This window comes from Bos indicus, chromosome 2, assembly GCF_029378745.1.
Source record: "Bos indicus isolate NIAB-ARS_2022 breed Sahiwal x Tharparkar chromosome 2, NIAB-ARS_B.indTharparkar_mat_pri_1.0, whole genome shotgun sequence".
Lineage (NCBI taxonomy): Eukaryota > Metazoa > Chordata > Mammalia > Artiodactyla > Bovidae > Bos > Bos indicus.
This window is the reverse complement of record NC_091761.1, coordinates 53,783,753-53,811,324: the sequence shown is the minus strand read 5'-3', so window position 1 is coordinate 53,811,324 and position 27,572 is coordinate 53,783,753. Positions and strand designations below refer to the sequence as shown.

Genomic DNA, 27,572 nt, shown 5'->3' with positions numbered 1-27,572 from the left:
GAATGCAGAGTTCCAAAGAATAGCAAGGAGAGATAAGAAAGCCTCCCTCATTGATCAATGCAAAGAAATAGAGGAAATCAATAAAATGGGAAAGACTAGAGATCTCTTCGGAGAAGGCAATGGCACCCCACTCCAGTACTCTTACCTGGAAAATCCCATGGACAGAGGAGCCTGGTAGGCTGCAGTCCAGGGGGTCGAGAAGAGTCCATACGACTGATCAACTTCACTTTCACTTTTCACTTTCATCCATTGGAGAAGGAAATGGCAACCCACTCCAGCGTTCTTGCCTGGAGAATCCGAGGGACGGGGGAGCCTGGTGGGCTGCCGTCCATTGGGTCGCACAGAGTCAGACACGACTGAAGCAACTTAGCAGCAGCAGCAGCAGAGATCTCTTCAAGAAAATTAGAGATACCAAGGGAACATTTCATGCAAAGATGGGCTCAATAAAGGACAGAAATGGTATGGACCTAACAGAAGCAGAAGATATTAGTTTTGCCAAATATCAAAATGAATCCACCACAGGTATACATGTGTTCCCCATCCTGAACCAAACTAATACAATTATGTAAAGTTTAAAAATAAAATAAAATTTAAAAAAAAATTAATTAATTAAAAAAAGAGAAGATATTAAGAAGAGGTGGCAAGAAAAAAACAGAATAACTACACAAAAATAGAGCTTCACAACCCAGATAATCACGTGGTGTGATCACTCACCTAGAGCCAGACATCCTGGAATGCAAAGTCAAGCGGGCCTTAGGGAGCATCACTGCAAACAAAACTAGTGGAGGTAATGGAATTCCCATTGAGCTATTTCAAATCCTGAAAGATGATGCTGTGAAAGTGCTTCACTCAATATGCCAGCAACTTTGGAAAACTCAGCAGTGGCCACAGGACTGGAAAAGGTCAGATTTCATTCCAATCCCAAAGAAAGGCAATGCCAAAGAATTATCAAACTACCACACAATTGCACTCATCTCACATGCTAGTAACTGCTACTGCTACTGCTAAGTCGCTTCAGTCGTGTCCGACTCTGTGCGACTACAGAGACGGCAGCCCGCCAGACTTCCCCGTCCCTGAGATTCTCTAGGCAAGAACACTGGAGTGGGTTGCCATTTCCTTCTCCAATGCTAAAAGTGAAAAGTGAAAGTGAAGTCACTCAGTCGTGTCCGACTCTAGCGACCTCGTGGACTGCAGCCTACCAGGCTCCTCCGTCCATGGGATTTTCCAGGCAAAAGTACTGGAGTGGGGTGCCATTGCCTTCTCCACACACTAGTAAAGAAATGCTCAAAATTCTCCAAGCCAGGCTTCAACAGTATGTGAACCATGAATTTCCAGATATTCAAGCTAGATTTAGAAAAGGCAGAGGAACCAGAGATCAAATTGCCAGCATCCACCGAATCATCAAAAAAGCAAGAGTTCCAGAGAAACATCTATTTCTGCTTTATTGTCTATGCCAAAGGCTTTGACTGTGTGGATCACAACAAAATGTGGAAAATTCTTAAAGAGATGGGAATACCAGACCACCTGGCCTGCCTCTTGAGAAATCTGTATGCAGGTCAGGAAGTAACAGTTAGAACTGGACATGGAAAAACAGAGTGGTTCCAAATCGGGAAAGGAATACGTCAAGGTTGAATACTTTCACCCTGCTGATTTAACTTATATGCAGAGTACATCATGAGAAATGCTGGGCTGGATGAAGCACAAGCTGGAATCAAGATTGCCAGGAGAAATATCAATTATCTCAGATATGCAGATGACACCACCCTTATGGCAGAAAGCGAAGAAGAGGAGCCTGGTGGGCTGCAGTCCATGGGGTTGCAAAGAGTCGGACACAACTGAGTGACAAAGCACAATCTAAAAAATAGTGCAAAAGATGGTATATGCAAAACAGAAACAGACTCAGGGATGTAGAAAAGAAATAGTGGCTTCCAAAGGGGAGAGGGAAGTGAGGGGAGGAAATTAGGGCAGTTACAAACCACTATGTATAAAATAGATAGCAATAAGGATATATTGTATAGCACAGGAAATTATAGCCCATACTTACAGTTTTTGATGTGTCAACATTAGTTCAAAAAAAGCTCTTAGGAAAAACAAAAGGAACAAACAAAAGCAACTTGAGAGAATTTCAACTTGCTTTAAATGAAGATTTATTGTCATATGGAATGCTGATAATATTGAAATATCTTAAAGGTACAAACATGAATTTCAGAAATACAAATTGAACCAAAAGAAATAGGTCAATTAGGTAACTTTTCTTTTGAAAATATGCTAAAAATCTATCTGATTTGTAGCCCATGAATGTTAAGAACACTTGATTCTTTAGGTGCTTTAGGTCATATTTGGAATAAACATTTCTGTTAATGTTATACAGCCTTAAAACATGCACCATCCTTAGCTATACTGGGGTGTGTATGCACACATGTTAAATACACTGAGCTTCCCCTTCACGAAGTTCATAAGCAGGTGAGGAGGGCATTTGTGAAGAACTGGATTGAATTTAAAGTGCTAAGGTGGGATAATTTTTGTGTATGTGGGCAGACAAATTCAAGTCAGTGAAGGATTACTTACAAAGAACTGACCCAAGTTTTAGCAGTCCGTTGAGAGTGAAGAGTGCAAAGCACAGGGCCAAGTGTATGTATAGATTAATTCAGCCCAAGCACCTGTGGTTCATCACATTCTATGCATGAAGAAAATTAGGTGATCCAAAATGAACACTGTATTCTTTGAAGGACTAACATTTCTTAGGCAAGGATAATTATTTTAATCAAAAGGTAATTGGCCTTGTATAGAAATTCTACCTCTTTTTTTCCTGCATCTTCCATATCTTTGTTTTCATTTGGTGGTAAATTTATAAATTATTTTATCCTCTTTTGATTTCTTCTCATTACATTATTTCTGGCTTCCCCCAGTGGCTCAGTGGGAAATAATCCCCCTGTGATGCAGGAGATGCAGATCTGATCCCTGGGTTGGGAAGATCCCCTGGAGCAGGAAATGGCACCCACTCAAGTATTCTTGCCTGGGAAATCCCATGGATAGAGCAGCCTGGAGGGTACAGACCATGGGGTCGAAAAAAGAGTCGCATACAATTTAGCAAGTAAACAACAACACAGTCTTTCAAATGCTTTTCTTTCTATTAGTTCTGCTCTTTCTTGATACAGTCACCCCTCAGTTTCTTTGGGGATTGCTTCCAGGAGTCCACACAGGATATTCCCTCCAGGATATCAAAATAGGTGTATGCTCAAGTCCCTAACATAAAATGGGTAGTTCCATGAATACACTCCTTCCTCTATATCCATGGGTTTCACATCCATGGATAAGGATGGTGAAATGTATTATTTTTCCTTCCTTTTCTCCTTCCACATTCCCTGCCAGAATATTTTTTATTAAAATTAATGGTTTTCAGAAAAGATATGTGTAAAGAGCTAACGGGAGGTTAAGAATAATATCAGATTGATGTCTTAGATGATGTTTTGTTTTATAAGTAATAGTGAAAATTCATACCATAATGCAAATAAATCTGGCAGCATTTCTTTCATCATATTTCAAAAAGATGCTCATACCATAGAAGATGTATGCCCCCATATACAACATAAGCTATCTAGCATGTGTGAAATACCTGTTTGGTGCAAGGAATACAGTATGAAGAACTTCTTTGTGGCTCACAAGGTAAAGAATCTGCCTGTAGTGTGGGAGACCTGGATCTGATCCCTGGGTTTGGAAGATCCCTCGGAGAAGGAAATGGCAATCCACTCCAGTATTCTTGCTTGGATAATTCCATGAACAGAGGAGCCTGGCAGGCTACAGTCTATGGGGTCTCTCAAGGAGTTGGACACAACTGAGCAACTTATATATATATATATATATATATATATATATATATATATATATGCAGTATGAGGTTGTTATTGTCCTTGGACTTGAGACACTATTCACCTTACAATGACCAGAGATACATATTTAACAGCCACCACTTGTTTACCAATCTTGCATATCAGAGTTGGTGATGGACAGGGAGGCCTGGTGTGCTGCGATTCATGGGGTCGCGGAGAGTCGGACACAACTGAGCGACTGAACTGAACTGAACTGAACTTGCATATCAAGTGGGGAAATCCATCCATCAAATGCAACAAGTTTTTCTTAACTAGTTCAAAGCACAGGCCTTTCCTTAAATGACTATGTTGAAATATAAATTCCACTTATCTCCAGTGGCCTCCCCTCAAGTGAATTTAACCTAAAACTCTGTCTACTTATTAGAATAATTATCCTACTTACAGTCTATTTTTTGAGTAAAATGAGATTCTATCAGAAGTATCTCATTGGATACAAAGTGCAAAACTTTTATGAAGCATTTTCTCTTACACTTAGTACAGCCTTACAAACATTAAAGCTCATACCCTCTTTTTCTCAGCAATAGTAAAGAGATACGATTTTAATTGCCTTCAAGAGACATCATAAGAAGCAAAAGGGGGAAAGTATTATTACCTTTGTTTGTGCTCTGAGTTCTTAAGTATCCACTGTATGCTTTCTCTTTGGGTCTGTTTCTGGTGGTATAACCCTTGTTAATAGGAATTAGATCAGATTATGATTGTGTTGTGGTTATCTTAATTTTGATGTTTTCTTCATCAAACAATACATATTTATATTAATTATCTCATATCAGTGTGAATAAAGAAAACCCAGAGCTATTTAGCATTTACTTAACTACTAGCTTTTTTTTGTCTTAGGAACTACTGTATATTTCACTGTAATAACAGTGAGTTATGTTTAGCAGCATTGCCTTCTTTTATTAAAGGTGCATTAATTTAATGTTAGAAACAACCAGCTTTAAAGATGTGATTGGCCTTCAATTCTTTTTAGATTCCTCTTCGAGATGCACTTACCACAAAAATGTGTTCTGTGGGAATTTGGCAACCTAGCTGATGATAGGATAGATCATTTTTAGTTTACAGGAGAAAGCAAATGCTTCACTATTATGTTGTTATTATTTATTATGTCAAAAAGAAAATGTATTTTTAGCTAGCTATGTGCATATGAGTCCAAATATCGTTTGATAAAACTAGTCAAGTGGGAAAGCTTCCACTTCTTTGTGATGACGCATCAAATATGCCCTTATCACTAAAGACATTAAGGTGAAATGGTGATACTTTGTTTTTCCAAGCACCCTTAAAACTAACAGGAAAATCTAAATTACTGTATATTTATTTTTCAGGAGCCAATGAGAAAGAAATAGCCCTAATGAATGGTTTGACTGTTAATTTACATCTTCTACTGGTAAGCTTCCTTTCCCACCAGTGTTTAGAATACACTCATTTACAGAATCTGATTTTTTCTATCTTTAATTCATGAGGATTTGGAGTTTTACTTACTTAAAAATAAATTGTGAGATTATTTTCAATTATTCCAGGAAATGCTGGGCCCTGCTAGAATGGCTTCTTCATAATCATGGGAGAGTTGTCTCTTTACAAACAGCTTTAGAATACTGAGCTCTTATCTTAGAACATAAGGAATAAGAGTCACAGTTGATAAAAAGCTAAATTGCGGCAAGCACACAAAATAACGATGTAAAAATGGTAGCAAGCAGTGATCTTTTCAGAAAGACAGTTTTCCAATATGCTGAGTTTTAGGGGGTTCGACTATGGAATATTATATTTCTGTACATTGATTTTAGGGGGTAGATTTAAAAAGACCCTGTTACTGGGAGAGATTGAGGGCATGAGAAGAAGGGGGCAGTGGAGAATGAGATGGTTAGACAGCATCACCGACTCAATGGACATGAAATGGCTCAATCTCCAGGAGACAGTGAAGGACAGAGAGTCTTGGCCTGCTGCAGTCCAAGATATCACAAAGAGTCAGACATGACTTACTGACTGAACAACAATAACAAACATTGAGTCACTCTGCTTAGGTATTTCTTACATTTTAAGAATTTGGTAATATGTATACCTTAAAATATATATTCTTGGTTTGAAATATGGTGCCTAGAGTAACTAATGTCATGAAAATTTTGTATTTCATTTTTAAGTGAGATTTTGAAAACATGTCTATAGGACAAAGATGGACTATTAAGATACTGATGTTTTATTTTTATAATATACAGACATGATTATTAAACATGGCTGAAGGAAAGTGCTTATGGAGTATGTTAAGTATGAAGGTAAACTGCATGACTTTCAGTTTAGACAACTCTGGTTTGGCTCCCAGCTAGATTACTTAAATACCTATTTGATTTTGGACAAGGGTATTGGCATTTCTGGGTTTCCCAGGTGGGTCAGTGATAAAGAATCACCTGCAGTGCAAGGGATATAAGTTTGATCCCTGAGTCAAGAATATCCCCTGGACAAGGAAATGGCAACCCACTCCAATATACTTGCCTGGGAAATCCCATGGACAGAGGAAACTGGTGGGCTACAGTTGCAGAAGAGTCAGACACAACTTAGCAACTAAACAACAATTGGCATTTCTAATTTTAATTTTTTCCTTTGTAAAAAATGAGGATGATAATATCTACCTCATACATATAAAACATGATAATGTGTGAAAATTGTTTTAGCACCCCGGCCAATGGTCAACATCCAATTAACAATAGCAATCATCCTTATTGTTATTATTGTCTGTCAGTATTCTCCAAGAACTGCACGGAGAAATGACAAGGCTCCACTGAACACATGAGCTACTTATCCCTGGTGAATCTAGAAATCCCAAATGTTTCATTAGGGCAAAGGAATTTTCAGTTGGATTTAAAATTAGATTTCATACAATCATAAAACTTTAGAAAGATTATGTACTAGAAACCAAATCTACAGCTATGAATAAGACATACATATAGGCTTCCCAGGTGGCAGTAGATAGACTATGATATTTCAGTATCAGAGCAATTGCCATTAAGTGCATTGAGATTTTCAATTTTCAATTAATTTTCAATTAGCATTTAAGTGAAGTTTGAGAATTCATTTTTATCTGATTCACATTTTTCTCTCAAATTTGCTTTCCTACTGATAAACATAGTGAGCAAATATCTTGTTTTTAGAATTCATTGGAAACAACACTAATTGGAAAAATGTACCTTTGATAGGCATCTAACTGTGTAGTTAATTAATTCCTTTAAAATGCTGGAGATTATAAAATTAAAGTGTGGTATAAAAATGAACAAATGTCTATGTTGTACATTAATGCTTTTCTCAATAAATCCATTTCATTGCAGTTATCATTTTTCAAGCCTACACCCAAACGGTATAAAATTCTCCTAGAAGCCAAAGCCTTCCCTTCAGATCATGTAAGGATTCTTCAAATGATATTTATATTCTTTCTACTCTTCCTAAAGGAGCATGTCATTTGCCTGACCTGAATGTTTATTCACTAGTCTTTTCTAAGTATCCTTATAATAAAAAGATCTGTCAAATGCTTTTGATTTATGCATTTTTATAGATTGTAGCTTTATTTCTTTTGTTCAAGTAAAACATGTGTTAAGGGAAGAAAGAATTGAGTAGGAACATTGATTTATTAGTCTTTTTAAAGACACTGAACAAACCACTGGTCTAAATCAAGTGCAGTTATAAATGTTTTATTAATTCTTGTTGCTGTTTGGTTTTATGAAATTAAATCAATACACACCCCAGTACTTAACCCTTTAGTTACCTAAAGTAGGAATATAAACATTTATCTGTCCATTTGCTTTCATAACACACTAGCATAATTATTGGTAGTTTTTAATTTAAAAAATGCATTGAAGACTTTAAGAATTTTTTGTGGTTCAAGGAAAAAAACCATGCTACTTTTTTTGCAATTTCAGTTGATAAGAAATTTGACTGTTACAGACACCAACACAGATAAAAGCATATTTCAGTTTTAGTATTAGAGAAACTTAATTTCCATCTTTATATTATCACTATTTAAGTATTCTAGCCTATGTCTTATAATTTCAAGGCATTTAATCATTCAAATTAATAGCCATGATCTTACTAAAAAGGATCAAGAATATTTATCTTGAAAAAATTCAGGGTCCCTAAAATTTCTGGTTCCCATTTTCATCTGGGGCTCTCAATGAAGGGAACTTTTTTTATCCTTTTCTTACACTAGCTTACTCTTTTTAAGGCAAGCCATTTCTGTATCCTGTATTGAAGCCTAGCAAGTCTTCACTGCTCACTTTGGTTATTTTCTAAACTCTGTTTTGACTCAAATTAGATTAATTAAATATCTTACTCAAAAAATGTCATATTTCTAAAGAATAAATGACCCTTCGTTTCTATCCCTATAATATTTCTGTTCAGATTGCTGCATGTAAATAATGTTAAATTTTTCTCTGATACATTCTGTTTAGTCACTTTTAACCTTGACCTTGAATCTAAAATGATAATATGCTTTTATTGTTATTTTATTATCTTTTTTTGAGATATTTTAATGTACTTCTGTGAACTGGACTTGATTTAATAAATCATCTTTCTTTTCCAGTATGCTGTTGAGTCACAGCTTCAACTTCATGGACTTAACATTGAGAAAAGTATGCGGATTATAAAGCCAAGAGAGGTATATAAGAAAGAGAAATAAATATTCATCATGCTTCTATTTAGTATTGATTTTTTCTTCATTTTCTTCAAAAGTTTATTATCTTCATTACTTTAATGGCACTTTCAAGAAAGTATAAAAGACCTATACTCTGTTACTATTAGGTCATTTTGCTTAAAATAGAAACTTAACTCAGAAGTGTATTTATTTTAATTTTTTCAAGGGCTTGTCATATTATAAGCAAACTATTTTCCTATCAATACCACTAGAGTCTGCCATATTCTTCAGTGGGATGGGAGGAGATAGCAACTTGCATATATCATTTTCAAATTTAAATGCCATTGCCTGTGGGTGCCATTAAAATCACATTAAAAATCAGTTATATTTGTTGAAGTTGAATGATGCCTATCTTTTTGCCCCTCTTAATCTAAGTACCAAATGTTTGCCTCTGAGTTTAGTCTGGGGTATTGAAAGGGACTTAGTGTAGCAGAAGGAAATTAGGTTTACAATCTCGTTATTACTCCCCAGGGAAATCCCCATGACTTTGTGTTACTTACTTTATCTCTGAGATTTCTTTATATTTAAACAGATTACAAAGGAAACAGTTGGGCTTGACCATATGTTTAAGATCTAAAATACTATGCCCTTTATATTAATAAAGCTGTAAGGCTAAGTTGTACAGGCTTTGATATCTAAACCCTGCAGCTTGTGTGACTTGGCACCAACAGATTCACACAGGATAAATTTTAGGTTTCATGTATGTATGACACTCCCAAGTCAATGTTTGCACAATTATTTCTTTCAACCCAAAACCAATTTGAGAAATTAAAGATCTACTCTATTCACTTCTTTTTGGCAACATGTTATTAATGGAACAGAAAGTTCTCACAGCTTTGGAATGATATGTTTCATATATTATATATAAATTGCTTATTTCTAGTAAAAATGACTATAGCCATCACAAGTTTTTTTTTTTTTTTAAAGTAATAAGTGTTGTGGAGCTGTATGACTTAATCATATATTTGGGACTACTCTTTAGCATTACTAGATTGAAGCAGGTCAACATGAAACAGAACCATATCTTATCATTGAAAATAAATTTCTCATTTTCTTAGTACTGATTCTTTAAAGGAATAAAGCATTAGTATATAGAGCACTTTCCTTACTTTTTTAAACAATTATAATGGACAAAATGTATTAGCTTCCTCTACAGGAAAAAAAAAAAAAAGAGGTTGGGGTTGTCATGTTACTAATTTTACCTTAAATTTTTTTCTTAGAATTACTATTTTTTAATTTAAAATTTATTTTTAACCGGAGGATAATTGCCTACAATATTGTGTTGGTGTCTGCTATACAACAATTTGAATCAGTCGTATATCCCCCTCCTTCTTGAACCTCCCTTTCACCTCTCCCCCATCCCACCTCTGTAGGTTATCACAGAGCACCAGGTTGAACTTCCTGTGCTATACACCAACCTTCTCCTAGCTATCTGTTTTACATATGGCAATGGATATGTTTCAGGGCTATTCACTCAACTCCTCTCCTTCCCCCACCGTGTCCACAAGTTTGTTCTCTATGTCTTTATCTCTATCCTGCCCTTCAAGTAGATTGACCAGTACAATTTACCACTCTTATTTTTATAGATTATCATTTTTTCAAACAAGTCTCAGACTACTAGCAGAAATTAGCATATTATTACATATGTGATACATATGATATATGCCTAATGTGGGACACAGTAATTGGCAAATAGTAAGAGTTACCAAAATTAAAAACAATTGAAGAAAAATCCATTAATACTGACCATGTCAGATTGAGCAGTGTAGAAAATTCATGAAGACTTCATAAATAGATGAGAATTATTAGGCTACAAATTTATAATTTGTATCTGGCAGAGTCCTTTCACTCAAGTTGTTTATAAGACCAAATTAAATCATTCACAGTATTCACAAACTAACTGATCACTGAATTGTGGGAGAAAAGTAACCTTGATAATATTGAATTTCATTGATAGTTTCTTTGTGTTTGGATCTTTACCTTCAGATTGGTATGGAATAGATATTACTCTTAAATTAATAGAAAATATTAGGTTAAGTTTCACTCAGATGATGTATATGTGTCTTTTATCTGGAAAAAATTAATGATTTTAGATTGATAAGTAAAATACTAATTTGCAAGAAATCAGTTTTGACATTTAATATTTTATGGATATCCTATTTTTCTGGTATTTTATTGGATGGGAATAAAAATGAAATAATTTATAAGTATCTAAATAGTAAAGATTAATTGAAAAACTGAAGAATAAAATCAGGTAATAGAGTTTTGCAAAAACTTATACTTTATAAAATACTTTTTACTATTGTATTATCATTTCTTAATAACAAAAAGCATGTTCAAATGTTCTTGCCAGATTTTTGAAGACTCTTAACTTGAAAAAAATACCTTTGCTTTTTCTTATGATAAGAAAGATCCCCAAGTGATTTTTGGATTGGGAAATATAAACGGAAAAGTTGTCATTGTGGATATTATGTAATTTATGCCTACCACGACTTTAGGGGGAAGACACATTGAGATTAGAGGATATCCTTGAAGTAATTGAGAATGAAGGTGACTCTATTGCAGTGATCCTTTTCAGTGGTCTGCATTTTTATACCGGACAGCTCTTTAATATACCTGCCATCACAAAAGCAGGACAAGCAAAGGTATGTGCACCATTTCTTCCTCCCCACTTTGTCCAGAACATCTATATACACACACACGCGCACACACACACACACACACACACACACACACACACACACGTGTATATATGATATGTGAAAGTGTCAGTCACTCAGTTGTGTCTGACTCTTTGCAACCCCATGGATTGTAGCCTGCCAGGCTCCTCTGTCCATGGATTTCTCCAGGCAAGAATACTGGAGTGGCCATTCCCCTCTCCAGATCTTCCCTTCCCAGGGATCAAACCCAGGTCTCCCATGTTGCAGACAGACTCTTTACTGTCTGAGCCACCAGGGAAGCCCCATATGATACATATATATATATTTGCCTAAAGTAAAATATTTATGTTTTAAAATATATTTAATATATATGTATTTAATACATATATTTTAAAATTTAAAGTTTATTAAATACACTTTAAAATATGAATATTTAGCTTTAGGCATCTCTGTTTAAACCTCTTTTGTTACTTCTGTGGTCATACCTCCTTATTAGCATCTGCTCTCTCAATGTCTACCTCTAATCAGCAGGATGGGTGAGATTCCTTAAGTGTTGTCATTGGTACAGAACTGCTCAGTCAGCAGAAGTAGCCAATACTTAGGATAGTAACTATATATTAGGACTATTAGAAACTCAACTCTGGTGCTGAGTTGAGTTTCTATAACTCATTCTAAATATCAGATCAGATCAGATCAGTCACTCAGTCATGTCCAACTCTTTGCGACCCCATAAATCACAACATGCCAAGCCTCCCTGTCCATCACCAACTCCCAGAGTTCACTGAGATTCACATCCATCAAGTCAGTGATGCCATCCAGCCATCTCATCCTCTGTTGTCCCCTTCTCCTCTTGCCCCCAATCCCTCCCAGCATCAGAGTCTTTTCCAATGAATCAACTCTTCGCATGAGGTGGCCAAAGTACTGGAGTTTCTGCTTTAGCATCATTCTTTCTAAAGAAATCCCAGGGCTGATCTCCTTCAGAATGGACTGGTTGGATCTCCTTGCAGTCCAAGGGACTCTCAAGAGTCTTCTCCAACACCACAGTTCAAAAGCATCAATTCTTCAGCGCTCAGCCTTCTTCACAGTCCAACTCTCACATCCATACATGACCACAGGAAAAACCATAGCCTTGACTAGACGAAACTTTGTTGGCAAACTAATGTCTCTGCTTTTGGATATGCTATCTAGGTTGGTCCTAACTTTCCTTCCAAGGAGTAAGCGTCTTTTAATTTCATGGCTGCAGTCACCATCTGCAGTGATTTTGGAGCCCAGAAAAATAAAGTCTGATACTGTTTCCCCATCTATTTCCCATGAAGTGATGGGACCAGATGCCATGATCTTCGTTTTCTGAATGTTGAGCTTTAAGGTAAATCTTTCACTCTCCACTTTCACTTTCATCAAGAGGCTTTTTAGTTCCTCTTCACTTTCTGCCATAAGGGTGGTGACATCTGCATATCTGAGGTTACTGATATTTCTCCCGGCAATCTTGATTCCAGCTTGTGTTTCTTCCAGTCCAGTGTTTCTCATGATATACTCTGCATATAAGTTAAATAAACAGGGTGACAATATACAGCCTTGACGAACTCCTTTTCCTATTTGGAACCAGTCTGTTGTTCCATGTCAAGTTCTAACTGTTGCTTCCTGACCTGCATATAGGTTTCTCAAGAGGCAGGTCAGGTGGTCTGATATTCCCATCTCTTTCAGAATTTTCCATAGTTTATTGTGATCCACACAGTCAAAGGCTTTGGCATAGTCAATAAAGCAGAAATAGATGCTTTTCTGGAACTCTCTTGCTTTTTCCATGATCCAGCGGATGTTGGCAATTTGATCTCTGGTTCCTCTGCCTTTTCTAAAACCAGCTTGAACATTTGGAAGTTCACAGTTCGCATATTGCTGAAGCCTGGCTTGGAGAATTTTGAACATTACTAGCGTGTGAGATGAGTGCAATTGTGCGGTAGTTTGAGCATTCTTTGGCATTGCCTTTCTTTGGGATTGGAATGAAACTGAGCTTTTCCAGTCCTGTGGCCACTGCTGAGTTTTCCAAATTTGCTGGCATATTGAGTGCAGCACTTTCACAGCATCATCTCTCAGGATTTGGAATAGCTCAACTGGAATTGAGCCATTCCAGTTATTCCATTCTAAATATAACTATATTCTAAATATAGTTATAACTCTAATTCATTCTAAATATAATCATATAACTCATTCTAAATATAATCTATGCTCATTAACCCTATGTACCTGAAGGGGAGATGAAGAATAAAAGTTTATCATAGATGTGATTTTACCCAGTTTACTTTAAGGAAGCCATTATACTGCCTATAATGAGTAATTTTCTTTAAATACTACTGAATAATATTTACACAGTATACTATTATGAAACAGTAACTCTTTATATGTGTCTTGTGAAAAAGTGTTTTAGTATGTTTGCTTGAAAAAAATAAGAGGGAAAACACTTAACAGTTACAATTTGTATTTAAAATCTTTAAGTGTTCTATTTGATTTAGCAATCAAGCCATATATTTAAAAAGCCATATATATTAACAATCAAATTATATTCTTAACATTAGTAAGTTATGGGATTAATACATAAGTGAGATCTAGTTAATATATTCAGCTATTGAAGCTAATGAATGGAACTAATGAAAAGAAATTTAGCACCATTACCAGTGGTCTCTAGGAATTTCCAACCACAACTTCCAAATGATTTGATAAATATGAAAGTGGTGCATTACAAAAGATATAATGATGATGTCTTCTTAATTTAGATATTAAAGCTTAAGCACCAAAATAAACATAGTTCAATAAAATACCATATTTTAAAATGTTATGTAAGTAATTAGAAGTCTCTGATCGCCTTACTATACATGCATGTCTCATTAACTTTCATAGAAATGAGGCAGGAAGGTAGATAAGAAAGATGGTGGGTTTTGGAATCACTCAGTCTGAGGTTCTAATCTTGGCTAGGTCAGTTAATTTTATATGAACTTGGGCAAGTTACTTGACTCTTCTGCGTCTTTGTTTTCAAAAGCGTTAGTTGGAATAACAGAACCCACTTGATGAATGCGGTGCTGATTATGAAGATTATGAAATTATCTATTAGATTGCACATATTCTGCTATTAAATAGTGGTTACTTCCCACTTTCCACTGTCCTCAACAAACATGAAGTTAAGAAAGTGGCTTAAATATACATTTTCTTTCATTTCTCATTAAAAAGCAAAATAAACTTGTTTACTACATATTATATGTAACTCCCATTCAACTACTTTGATGCTGAAACCATTCTTTCAGTATTTTGCAGGCTTTCTTTCACTTACAAAATGTGGTAACTGCCTACTAGGTAAGACTCTCATTGAGTTTTCAGTCATAGAAAGCAAGGTAGGAATGAGTAGTTCCATATAAATGCAACTGTACAGAAATGATGGATACTATGGGAATGAAATGGTGATCTAGCTGACTTCAATTTATCCATTATCAAAATTATTCTAACAGATATTTATACTCTTGCTAGACAATTCCCTTCATTCTCAATGAAGATTTAGAAAAAGTATTTAAAATGTAGATTTACATAGCTCTCTTGGGTGGTCTATGAAGATAAAGCTGAAGAGAGAGAAAGAAAATTAAAGGTGTCAATCAAGAAAGAGTTGGGAAATCTGAGGTGGAAAAATGCCATTAAAGAGTCACTATTATGAATGTCTAAGTGAGATTAAGAAAAAAAAAGAAAAGTTTCCATAAATATGGTTGGAACAAAAACTGATTAATAAAAGCCAACATTAGTAGATTTTCAAGTAGAAACTTCAAATGAAAGAGAAGAGGGAGATAGAATTTTTGAAAAATATATTAAAGAAATACATATATACCAAAAAGATCACAAATTATAAGTGGGTAGATGAGTTATTCTGAACTCTTACAACCATCACCTAGATCAAGAAATTTCTAGAACATTTATAAAACTCAGAATCCTCCATGTATATAAATATATACATATTAGTTTTGTCCATCTTTGAACTTCATATGAATGGATTAACATACACTGTTTTATGTCTTTTTATTTGCTCACAAATGTATTTGTGAAGTTCATCCATTTTTGTTCAAACAGTTTTGAGTGTTTTCCTTTTCATTTCAGTATATTATTGTATTATATGAAATAGATCATTTAATTTTTTTTATTCTAATCATTTGAGGGCCATTACAATAAATTTTATTCTAACCTTATAAATCTATATCCTTATACATTTCTTTGGGTATGCATTCACACCCATTTCTGTTAATTCAGTTCAGTTCAGTTCAGTCGCTCATTCGTGTCCAACTCTTTGCAACCCCATGAATTGCAGCAAGCCAGGCCTCCTTGTCCATCATCAACTCCCGGAGTTCACCCAAACTCACGTCCATAGAGTCGGTGATGCCATCCAGCCATCTCATCCTCTGTCATCCCCTTCTCTTCCTGCCCCCAATCCCTCCCAGCATCAGGATCTTTTCCAATGAGTCAATTCTTCGCATGAGGTGGCCAAAGTATTGGAGTTTCAGCTTTAGCATCATTCCTTCCAAAAACACCCAGGACTGATCTCCTTCAGAATGGACTGGTTGGATCTCCTTGCAGTCCAAGGGACTCTCAAGAGTCTTCTCCAACACCACAGTTCAAAAGCATCAATTCTTCCATGCTCAGCTTTCTTCACAGTCTAACTCTCACATCCATACACTACCACTGGAAAAACCATAGCCTTGACTAGACGGACCTTTGTTGGCAAAGTAATGTCTCTGCTTTTCAATATGCTATCTAGGTTAGTCATAACTTTCCTTCTAAGGAGTAAGCGTCTTTTAATTTCATGGCTGCAGTCACCATCTGCAGTGATTTTGGAGCCCACAAAAATAAAGTCTGACACTGTTTCCACTGTTTCCCCATCTATTTCCCATGAAGTGATGGGACCAGATGCCATGATCTTCGTTTTCTGAATGTTGAGCTTTAAGGCAAATCTTTCACTCTCCTCTTACACTTTCATCAAGAGGCTTTTTAGTTCCTCTTCACTTTCTGCCATAAGGCTGGTGTCATCTGCATATCTGAGGTTATTGGTATTTCTCCCGGCAACCTTGATTCCAGCTTGTGTTTCTTCCAGCCCAGCGTTTCTCATGATGTACTCTGCATATAAGTTAAATAAACAGGGTGACAATATGCAGCCTTGAGGTACTCCTTTTCCTATTTGGAACCAGTCTGTTGTTCCATGTCCAGTTCTAACTGTTGCTTCCTGACCTGCATATAGGTTTCTCAAGGGGCAGGTCAGGTGGTCTGGTATTCCCATCTCTTTCAGAATTTTCCATAGTTTATTGTGATCCACACAGTCAAAGGCTTTGGCATAGTCAATAAAGCAGAAATAGATGCTTTTCTGGAACTCTCTTGCTTTTTCCATGATCCAGCGGATGTTGGCAATTTGATCTCTGGTTCCTCTGCCTTTTCTAAAACCAGCTTGAACATTTGGAAGTTCACAGTTCACATATTGCTGAAGCCTGGCTTGGAGAATTTTGAGCATTACTTTACTAGCATGTGAGACGAGTGCAATGTGCGGTAGTTTGAGCATTCTTTGGCATTGCCTTTCTTTGGGATTGGAATGAAAACTGACCTTTTCCAGTCCTGTGGCTCTGCTGAGTTACATGCTTAGATTTGGCATTTTTAGAATATAATGTAGGTATATGTTAAATCCAGATCAACAATGACAACTTTCCAAAGGTTTATATCAATTGGTCATATACTTTCACCATGAATTTCTGTAACTCTACATTTTCACCAATAGCAAATCTGATTAGTTTGTAATGATAATGCATTGCAGTTTTAATATGAACTTCTCTAATTATTGGTGAAGTTGCAGATATTTCAAATGTGTACTTGCTAAGTTTATTTTTTTCTGTTATGAAGTGCTTGTTCAAGTGTCTTGTCCAATTTTTCAATTGGTTATCTCTTTGTTATAAATAGTATAGAAACTGATTCTGATGTAAGGAGAAGATAAATGATTTCTAGTGATCATCTAAAAGGAAAACTAATAAATTAATCAAACAACAACTGGTAGTGTAGTATGGCCTGTATTCACATAATGAATTTAGAGAATGCTGAGGCTTTACTTAACTGAGGAGAAGACCTGGGATCATGACAAATGTGTGAGGCCAATGAAAACTAAGCATAAGATCAGGTTAGAGAGCCATATTATAAGGGAAGGCCAGCATGTGAAAAGAGACATCATATTCATATTTTGTCTCTGAAGCTATCTACTTAATTTTGTATTATTGGCCAACCTACTATCTTGGAGTGCTGCCATATATATATATATATTCATATTCTATTACTTGTTTGTACTAATAATTTCTTCTCATCTACACTCACTGGGTGTTCCCTATTTTCCTCTGAATTACTGTCCCTAGAGATTTTGACTATTGGCACCAGTCAACTTTCACTACCAAGTAAAAGCTACAGGCTACTCCTACCCTTGAAAATTATTTATGACCACCTAACTATTACACTCAGAACTTCTATATGCACCTTGAGATCAGTATGCTCCAGAGTTGTCTCCCTCCAAAATACCACTACTGTTTCACACTACTATCCTTATAGTCCTTTATAGACTCAACCCTGACAGTTTCCTGTTCTTTACCTTTTCAACCAATCACTTCTTAATTCTTTCCTCTCAGGGTTAGTCTTTCCTTTAATATTCCTTAATCAATTATGAAGGTTTTCAGCTGCAAAAAAAAAAGTCCCAGAAGAAAAAATAGCTGAAAATTAGAAATTTATTTTTCTCACAACAGAAGACTTGAGGCAGGAGTTTGCTAGGATGCAATTATGAAGGTTTTCAGCTGCAAGAAAAAAAAGTCCCAGAGGAAAAAATAGCTGAAAATTAGAAATTTATTTTTCTCACAACAGAAGACTTGAGGCAGGAGTTTGCTAGGATGCACTAAGCAGTTCAGTAACGTTAGTGTGACATCTCCAGGGCTTTCTGATATGTCCTTCAGATTTCTTATGTCATAGTCGCTAGGAGAGTTGTCCCAAATCCAGATATCACAGTTCGCATAAACAAAGAAGAGAGGAGAAAGAGCACTACAGTTTTATCCATGCTTTTCATCCAAAGTGCAAAGTCTTTCCCAAAAAACCTAGCAGTTTCCAGTTTCTGATTCAATGCTTTTTGAAGCAGTAGCTTTGAGGAAGCATGAGTAAAGGACTTTTTAGCTTTTATGGACCTAAACCAAAGAGAGGCTAAAAACAGAGCTGGGAAGGTGTTTGGGCTAACAAACCCACAGTACTTCTTGCATCTTCCAATTATACCCCCATGAAACATCATTACTTCTATTCTTCTAGCCCTCTGTAATTTTTCCTTCTTTCCTTCTTTTTTTCATATTTGTTTTATGCCCCATTTCACAAAGCATTTGAAACCAATTCATGGGCAATTTAACAGACAACATAATGAAATGTAAAGAGAGAGAAATAAAAAGAAAATCTAGATCATCTGGTGGAATGAATAATAATTCTCACAAATAATAATTTCTCAACCTGGACTATGATAAGAAACAGGTAATTAGAAATTATTGTCAATGGAAACTCTTGGTAGAGAAGATAGACTAAGTCTTGGTAACAAGTAGATAGAGCCAAAAATGCCTTCACTGTGATAAATATTTATTAGTTGCTCATCCAGCAATCAAGGATCAAGTTACCAGGGGTTCAGGGTTGTATCCTATGGCTTTCATATCCTAGAACTTCTGTTAATATTCAGCCAAAGGAATGGGATTTATTTCCACTTGTATTCCATTGATTAATGCTTGGTCATTGTTGGGAAATGAAGTATATCTGTGTGCTCAAGAAGAACAGCTATTAGCTTTGCCACCTGTAATTCAGGTATTTTTGCTTGCTGATGGAGTATTATACTATAATTCTGAAAGTAGTGAAGCATTTGCATTAATGAAATATTTATATAGTAGAGACAGAGCTGACTTGGCCTTGAACTCATGCCTTTCTATTAGTTTCTAGCATAGTTTAAGTGGCTTAATTCATTTACCAATCAATGTGAGTTCATTTCTCTGCTTAGTAAATGGGGAAGGTAACAGTGCCCATGTATTTGCTCTAAGCAGAAACAAGGTACTATTCCTGAAACAGTGCATTGCAAGTAATAAGTAAACATTATCACCATATATAAAAAAATCACAGTGTAATATCCAACCTACAAAAAAAACAACAAAGAAATAATGCATCCTTAGAAAGTGAAATATTCAGAACTTTACTCTACTTGGACACTTCTACACTAGATTATGAAAGAAAACAAGAAGCAACGTGGTTAGGATTCAACAGACTAGACCGAAATTTTTTTTTAATTATGTAATGAACTAACAACAATTTTAATAATCTTATCCCTAAAAAAACTCATTGCCAAATGCTTGTATTCCACTTTCCCTCTCCAATGCCATACAAAATGTCCTTCAGCACTCTGGAACTCAAGGTGCCTGGCAGATAGTGGTTCCAAATAAATATTTTTTGACTGAATGAATGATTAATTATCTTATTTGTCATATATTTTACACTATTTTACTGTATATGGATGCTGGAATGTTAGTTTCTTTTAGCCTAAAGAAAATTGAAATGCAAATAACAGCCAAAAAGAAGACTAAATTTTGCAACCCTGTGTTTTGTTTTATTAGCTTCTCCTTTGTTGCGTGGTACTCTCTAGTGGGTGTGAGTATGAACATCTCTCTTAGACCCAACTATAAGCTGCCTAAATAATTAATAAATAATAATTGCAATTATAACCACAAAATTTAAATACAGAATGAATTAATTCTGGATTCAGAATAATATATGACAAAAGCAGAAATATGAATAAAGACCTCATTATAATAAAGAAAGACATATTTTAGTTTTAACATCATTTAATAAAAACTGAGGTATCTAAATAACACTCATATATAAATGGTCACTTCATTGATGCATCCACTTATCCTCAGGGAAGGTTTAAATTATTGTTAAAAATTTTGAGACTTTTTAGGAGATAAATAATTGATCAAAGCTCAAAATTCAACAGGAAACTTGGCTGGGATGCTTCTAATACTGAAGACTAGGAGTTAACTCTCATGGACTATTATAGAAGAATAATATCAATAATACTTGCATGAGATCAAGATTTGAGCAGTGAATCAGTTAGGAAAAATCAGTACCAGATACTTTTATATACAACTATAACATAAACTGGCATGTTGTAGGAAATGTTTATATATAATGAATAAACCCTTTCCGAAAAGATTTAATATTCAGATGCTCAACATTAAGTAATCTTTACTAGAAATTGTAGTACACACAGCCATTATTTTATTAAAGTCACTGCCAGTTCACCAAACAGGATCTTGTCCTTAGTGCATAAAAAGAATCTTGTCTCTATATTCTCTGTAATAGAGCAATACACATTTGAATCTTTTATCCATTATTTCTATCAGCAAATATTTGAAGAGTAAATTATAATAATAGAATTCTAAATAAGAACTCCTAATTTAGCCTGGAGTGTTAGACTGACCTTCTTAGACAAGATGAGACCTCAGCAAATCCTAAAATTATGAGTAGGAATTAACTAGGTAAAAACCCCTCCAGGAGGCAGATAATATGGTGGAGCCATTCTACATATTAAAAAAAAAAAAAGAATTGCAAGGAAGCAAATACTTCAGTATAATTTGATTGTAAAAAATGCTGTATGATTTGATAGAAAAGGTATGATAAAAAATGAGTCTATAAAGCAGACAGAGGCTGGGTAAATAAGGGCCCACTAAGCTATATTATATGTCTTGAACTTCTCTTAAAGACATAGGGAACCACTGAAAGCTTTTAGACAATGAAACAAACTGGGTTTTGTTTTAATTTTAAAAAGATATGCCCTACTTACAGGAATGGGTAGGGAGAAGATGAATAGAGTCATCTTCAGTCTCTATGCAAAAAGTTTAAAACTCTCTGTCATGATACAGTTCAAAAGATAGGGGTACCAGAGGACAGATCCATTTCTTACCAAATGAAATATTTTCTGATCTCTTCATAGATCACTCTTATTTAAACATTTTATCTTAGTGATATTAAAGACAAAATTTGTATAAGCATCAGAAATGAAGGATCTGTACTAAACTCTGATTTCACCTAGATTTCAATCTATCCACAGAATACAAGGATTAAAAATAATAATAATAACACACACACACACACATACATACAGTCAGAGACAGAGAGAGAGAGAGAGAGAAGGGAAAAATGACCTAAATTTTAGATGGACCATCTCATTAACTAAGCATACTTTACTTCGGGAATAGCAAAGGATTATTCTGTTTAGAAATACAAAATACACGCTCTGTAGTTTATCCAAGTAGGAGCCTGGAGTCAATGTTTGTGAGGATCAATGCCCAAGAATCTAAAAATTTTGAGCTGTCCCTAAGAAGTTTTCATCAGATGTTTTATCTAATTTAAGCTTTTCATTAAAGGGACCATGTGAGGAAGATTGATTAATTCTCAATAGAAGAGAAATTTGCACTCAAGATGTTTTAGGATTACAGATCTGAGAAAAGCAAGACTCCAAATTGTCAATCAGGATTGTTGCTTTGGCAACCACTCTCATCAAAGCCATGGTGGATAATTATTTCTTCTGATCTAGCCCCATCCAAACCCAGAATTCCCCAAATGAAAGTGTATACTTAGGGTTTCTTTTAGATGATATACATTTTACAAAATACTTAAGTTGCCTTAGACTAAGGCTGTGTTCAGTCATGTCCAACTCTTGTGACCCCATAGACTGTAGCCTGCCAGGCTCCTCTGTCCTTGGGATTCTCCAGGCAAAAATACTGGAGTGGTTTAAGATCTATGTTTTTTAGCCACTTGATAAACAAAGGAAGGGTGATTTAAGTCTTTGTTAAGCTGAAAAATGAAAGTGTTTCAACATGAAATGTACACATACATTTTAATTTAATCACTAACCACCATAAGAATGGAAAGAAAAATGTGTGTTTGATGGCAATCAATGTAGGTGGAATTTCAAAAGATCTTTAAGCAGGAAAAAAAAATCCCCAATAAAATGTGAGATTTCTCTTAATGTCCTTCTTCATGTTATCCTTATTTAACCAGGTAAATTATGTATGCAAACAGAATCAAAAACTGAGCTGAGAAGGCAATGTTCATTTTCTTAGGAAATTATCTTAAGTAAGGTGGTGAGCAAAGCGGATAACCATAGCATTGTCTATAAAAACTAGATTTAAGGGAAGAAATTAAAGAATGATGTATTTAAGAATTATCCCATAAACTTCTTTGCAATATTATCAAGTTCAGTATGTAGTAAACTTAATAATACAAGCAAATTTGGTTGAGAAAATGAGCATTCAGGTTGACATAGTAATCACTAGAAAACCATATTAGGGAAGAGTGTACTTTCATTTCTAATCAAAATGGTGCTTTATTCGATATAGAGCACCATTGCCACATGATGGATAAATTAAATAGCTGCTTTAAAACCAATGTATAACAGGATAGGTAGATAAAACAGATATGTAAAGGTTAAAGGTTTCCACCTACCTGACAAGTAACTGCCCATTATTGGGAGGTTGTGATTAGGTCCTGGTGTCTCCTATTTGATCCCTTGCCTCATTTTCCCCACATGATGCCCATCACTCTTCTATCATTTGTGGAATGTAGTTCAGACCATTTCAGACTTTTTATAATTATGCATATACTTAATTTAATATTGTATTTCCTCTGCTGTCCTTCACAGACTTATATTTACGCTAAACCAAATGTTTCACGTGTTTTCTGTACAGATGTCACACTGTTGCCATGCCTGTCTTAGTTTTCCTTCGTCTTTGGACTTCCACATATGAAGATTCTATGCCTCTATCCCAGCTCAACCACTGTCCGCTTCACAGGTTATGACTGGTCCTAGAGAATTGCTGACCCTCTTTGTATATGCAAATGTGGTACATTAAAAATTTTAATTACATGCCAATAATGACAGATCAAAAGATTTCATATAAAAACTCCTAGTTTTAAATACCTTCTGAAAAGTGACATGTTTGGCAACATTAGACCATCATTAACGTAGGATAACAAGTGGTAAGACTGAGTCATAGCTCTGCCCACTAGATGGAACTTTAGTTCTTCAACACAACTCCCATTTCTACCTACTGACCTCAGCACTGAAGCAGAGTGACAGCTGGCATATATATATTTCTACTTACATTACAGCATTCTTACCAAACTGAGTAAAGGGGAGTATTTCTTATAGGCTCAACTCACAATATTTCTTGACTAACTCCTGTGGAACCATGAGGGGGCGATCCTTGATCTTTGTCATAAAATTTTTCTCATTCCTCTGTGTCAGGCTAAATCTATCTTCCTGTTGTATTTCCACAGCATGATAGAAAATGTATTATTGGTCCCATTTTGCACTATCTTGTAATTATTTATATGCATATCTATAAAATTTAGGAAGCTTTGGTAAGTAGAATGTTCACTGACTGATTGAGGGTAGGCCTTACAAACTTCACAGGCTCATACTTTTCATATATAATAATTAATGCTTTCATATACATAACTCAGTGCTTTTCATATACATAATTATTTATCATTAAATGGGTACCTGTTTGGTCAGTGAATGGATAAATGTGTATATCAGTAAGGATGGATTAGGCTGTTTTATGGATCACATATTGCATAAAAAGCATAACTATGCTCCCATTTAATTAGAATCAGAAAATTCTGAAGAATTACTTATAATGGTTAATTACTTTAAAAAATCAAAATACTTGTTGTAAAATTTGAGTTCTTTTTCAAATTCCATTTCTACTCTTTGACATACTTAGGGCATGCAGACAACTCCATTAAATTATTAAACATTAAATGAACTAAATTAAGCTTGAAAAATTACCTTGAGCTATTTTTCCCATCTTGGGTATCCGAAATAAATCAAACAAACTATATTTTGTGTGAGAACCTTGCCAGCTGGAGAAAGACTCTAGAAGAGAACAGTATTACTCAATTTGTTTTATTTTTCTTCTTTGGTTTTGCACTTACTTCTGACAATAAATAGAGGAGACAATAGCTGTTTTTTCTGGTAAAAGAAATAGCTGAAATTTACTCTTGAAAGCACACTCTGTTAGGTAGTAAGACATTTTTACCTGCAAATTACACAACACTTTAGAGTCTGAAGGGTTTTTCTCTTTTCCTCCCTCTCGAATTCTTTACTTTTCCTGCCCAAGTAGCTGTTAGCTTTTAGCTCTGTCTCAGACCTTCTTAACTGACACCGCCCCTCCCCCCCAACTTAAATTTCATTAGCAAAATGCTCCCAATATTCCTACTTTCTATTTCTCATCTCTGGATTTGTCAGTCTCATCAATCTTTACTTTTAAAAAAGTCAGGCTAAAAGGATGAATCTAGTTTCTTCAAGAGTGCCTTGTACAAAGGTAATAATACTAGGTGCTGCTGATGGCTTTCTTTGCTTCCGGTACTTGTGATGTAGTATTTACAATATTCCCAGCTATGCTAACAGGGAGCTTTTCCCATGATTGATTGAGGGAAACGGAGTCTGAGAGAAGTTAAGCACTTGTTCAAGCTGACTTAGCCATCTGGGAAACTGGAGTCTGGCTCCATACCTCTCTTTCCACTATATTTTCTCCTTTTACAGCTGCAAACTTAATGTGTAATGACAAAGCAGTCTCAACATTTGGAAAGTCTGAGAAAATATTTATAGCCCTCTTTCTTGGTTATTTTTCCTAGGGAAACTGAGGCCCCTGTCTTCAGGGTTGCATGATCATCTCTTCAGTTTAGAGAATGTTAAACCGCAGTTTTTACTTTGCCCTAGATGTCAAGGATGCGGAGAAGGAGATGACACCCCACTCCAGTACTCTTGCCTGGGAAATCCCATGGACGGAGGAGCCTGGTAGGCTGCAGTCCATGGGGTCGTGAAGAGTCGGACACGACTGAACGACTTCACTTTCACTTTTCACTTTCATGCATTGGAGAAGGAAATGGCAACCCACTCCAGTGTTCTTGCCTGGAGAATCCCAGGGACGGGGGAGCCTGGTGGGCTGCCGTCTACAGGGTCGCACAGAGTCCAACACGACTGAAGCGACTTAGCAGCATCAGCAGCAGCAGATGTCAAGGATAAGAATCAGAATTACTGCTGAATAAGATTCTGTCAGTGCCAGCATTCAACAGTACCCCAACTCAGAACTTCAAACACACTCCTTCCAACTGCTCTCTTTAAGAGATGCCCCGAGACACTGATGGGTCTCCTTCTGATGGGTCTCAGGTAGTTTCACTGGTAATAGCTCTCACCAATGACAGTGTCATTGCCATTCCTGGTAGCAGCTCTTTGGGGCTTTTAGATGTGTTTGCACAAGCCCTCTCTCTAATTAAATGAGCTTACCAACTTACACATGATTGGGAAGCTAATCTACATGACACTGGGGAGAATTTCAACGAAAAGTCCACTGAACCCTTTAATGGTAGCTGAGTTACAGAGTACTCTCTAGAAATTTCATTCTGTCACAGGTATATTGACCCCTCACTAAATATCAGATTCCAGGATTTGAAAGAGACAGACAGACAGATGGATAGAGAGAATAGATTAAGAAAAACTCCACTGTCTCTGCCTTTAAAGAGTCATATGCGGCATAGAGGCACATAAAAAGGAAATTGTTCTAGACTGTGTTAGTACTTGTCAAAGGTAAAAACAAATCTGTGAAAATGTCTTAGAATATCAATCTAGTGTAATACCACAAAAAGTAGAGTTGTGCATGTTCCAGTTCATCTTAATGATTGGGTCAAAACCACACACTGCAAATTGACTCAAGAATAAGTCAGATAGCGTGGGAGATGTAGTCTCACTCAAGTTCAGAAACTATCATTTTCCTCCAGGCATCTATTCAGAGAACTAGAGTGCATAGCTATTAAGACAGAGCTATTTTTCCAGACTCCAGTTGCCAGTGTTCCCCACAGGCTACCTGGTCAGCTATGTAAACTCTATAGCTAAAACAGTTCTGGAATTTAAACAGAGTACCTTGAGATACATATTAATTAAAAAAAAAAAAAATAGAGGCTGTCTTTCCTGTGACATAAATAGAGCCTGGAAAGGTGTCTAAAAATGCACCAGGTTGGCCATCTTCAGTGAGCGGAGTGGAGGTCTACTCATCTTCAGTGAGTGGAGTTCTACCACCCCATTCAGGACTCTGGGGTTTCCAAGCAAAGATGAGCTCCTTAGGACGTGCCCATGTCCATTCTCTTCTTCCCAATATTCCACATCCTGTCACTTCACTGTTACTTTTCCAACAGAACACATTCTTCATAAACATATTTTCTTTTAGTTAACTACAGCTGTAAGCTACTATACTTTCTGAAAATATGAAAGTATGGCTTGACGTAAGAAGGCAACAAAATCCTAATACCATTTTACTCTAATTTGTACAGATTGACACATACATATTTCAGAATGCATTCCATTTTTACTCCTTGGTTAATCCATAAATCCAAACCAGAGTCTTTAAGTCATCAAGTGAAAGCATTCATTCTGATTTTGATTTCAAGTTAAAGGTACTCATTTTAATTTAATGAACTCCTTGATATCTGTGCCAGCCTTTGTCATGACTCTTTTGATTCAAAAGTCCCCCTTGTTAAATATCTTATCTTTTTCAAAATCCAGTTCTCTGGAAACTCCCAAGTAGAGTCATGGCTCCCCAGATCCCTAGGAACAGCCCACATGAGAGGCACAGATGTTTGGTTTTTAGTGCTTATTGTCTCCTCTATACAGATTTTCACATAAATACCATCAATCAATAGCTCTAGGAGAAAAAGGTAGTTTTCTTACTCAAATTATCATGTAGTGTAAGGGCTTTTTGGGAAATCATCCTTCTCTGTACACTTACATTTTAAAATAATATTTTGATAGAAGATACATTTCAAATGAGTACACCTTAACCTTAGAATAATTCATCATATGGTCTAAAGTAAAATCTTGTCTACCCTCCCAGTTTTTCTTGTTTCTGTTCCTGTTTGCTGCTGAACTTCAATATGAGCATTTGTAATTATCAAGTCACAGCTTCCTGGATGGGATATTGTGTGTAGTTTTTCTCTTGCAGTACATATGCTGATTATTTACTTCTGGAATCATATATTATCTTTAAGAGCCTCGGAGCTAAAATAACTTTGAGTAGCATTCAGCTTCTGCCTTAAAATTTTAGACGTTGGTTCTAGTTGCCAAGCTACTTGATTTCTAGAATATTTACCGCAGCTCCACTTGGAAGATTGTGTTGTGTACTTTTAACTTACGAGTTTATTCGCATTTTGTACTGCTATATGTTTTAGTATTGAGGA

The 27,572-nt window shown here is 35.7% G+C and overlaps 1 protein-coding gene across 2 annotated transcripts in view; it reads left to right on the top strand.

The window, feature by feature from the left end:
• KYNU (kynureninase) overlaps nucleotides 1-27,572 on the top strand; it is a 121,422-nt gene that overhangs the window by 43,197 nt on the left and 50,653 nt on the right. For both annotated transcript variants that reach the window (XM_070768326.1, XM_019973292.2), the window contains 4 exons: nucleotides 5,210-5,271; nucleotides 7,202-7,273; nucleotides 8,449-8,523; nucleotides 11,058-11,204. In XM_070768326.1, the coding sequence (XP_070624427.1) occupies nucleotides 5,210-5,271; nucleotides 7,202-7,273; nucleotides 8,449-8,523; nucleotides 11,058-11,204 (356 nt within the window). The remainder of the gene's footprint in view (nucleotides 1-5,209; nucleotides 5,272-7,201; nucleotides 7,274-8,448; nucleotides 8,524-11,057; nucleotides 11,205-27,572) is intronic.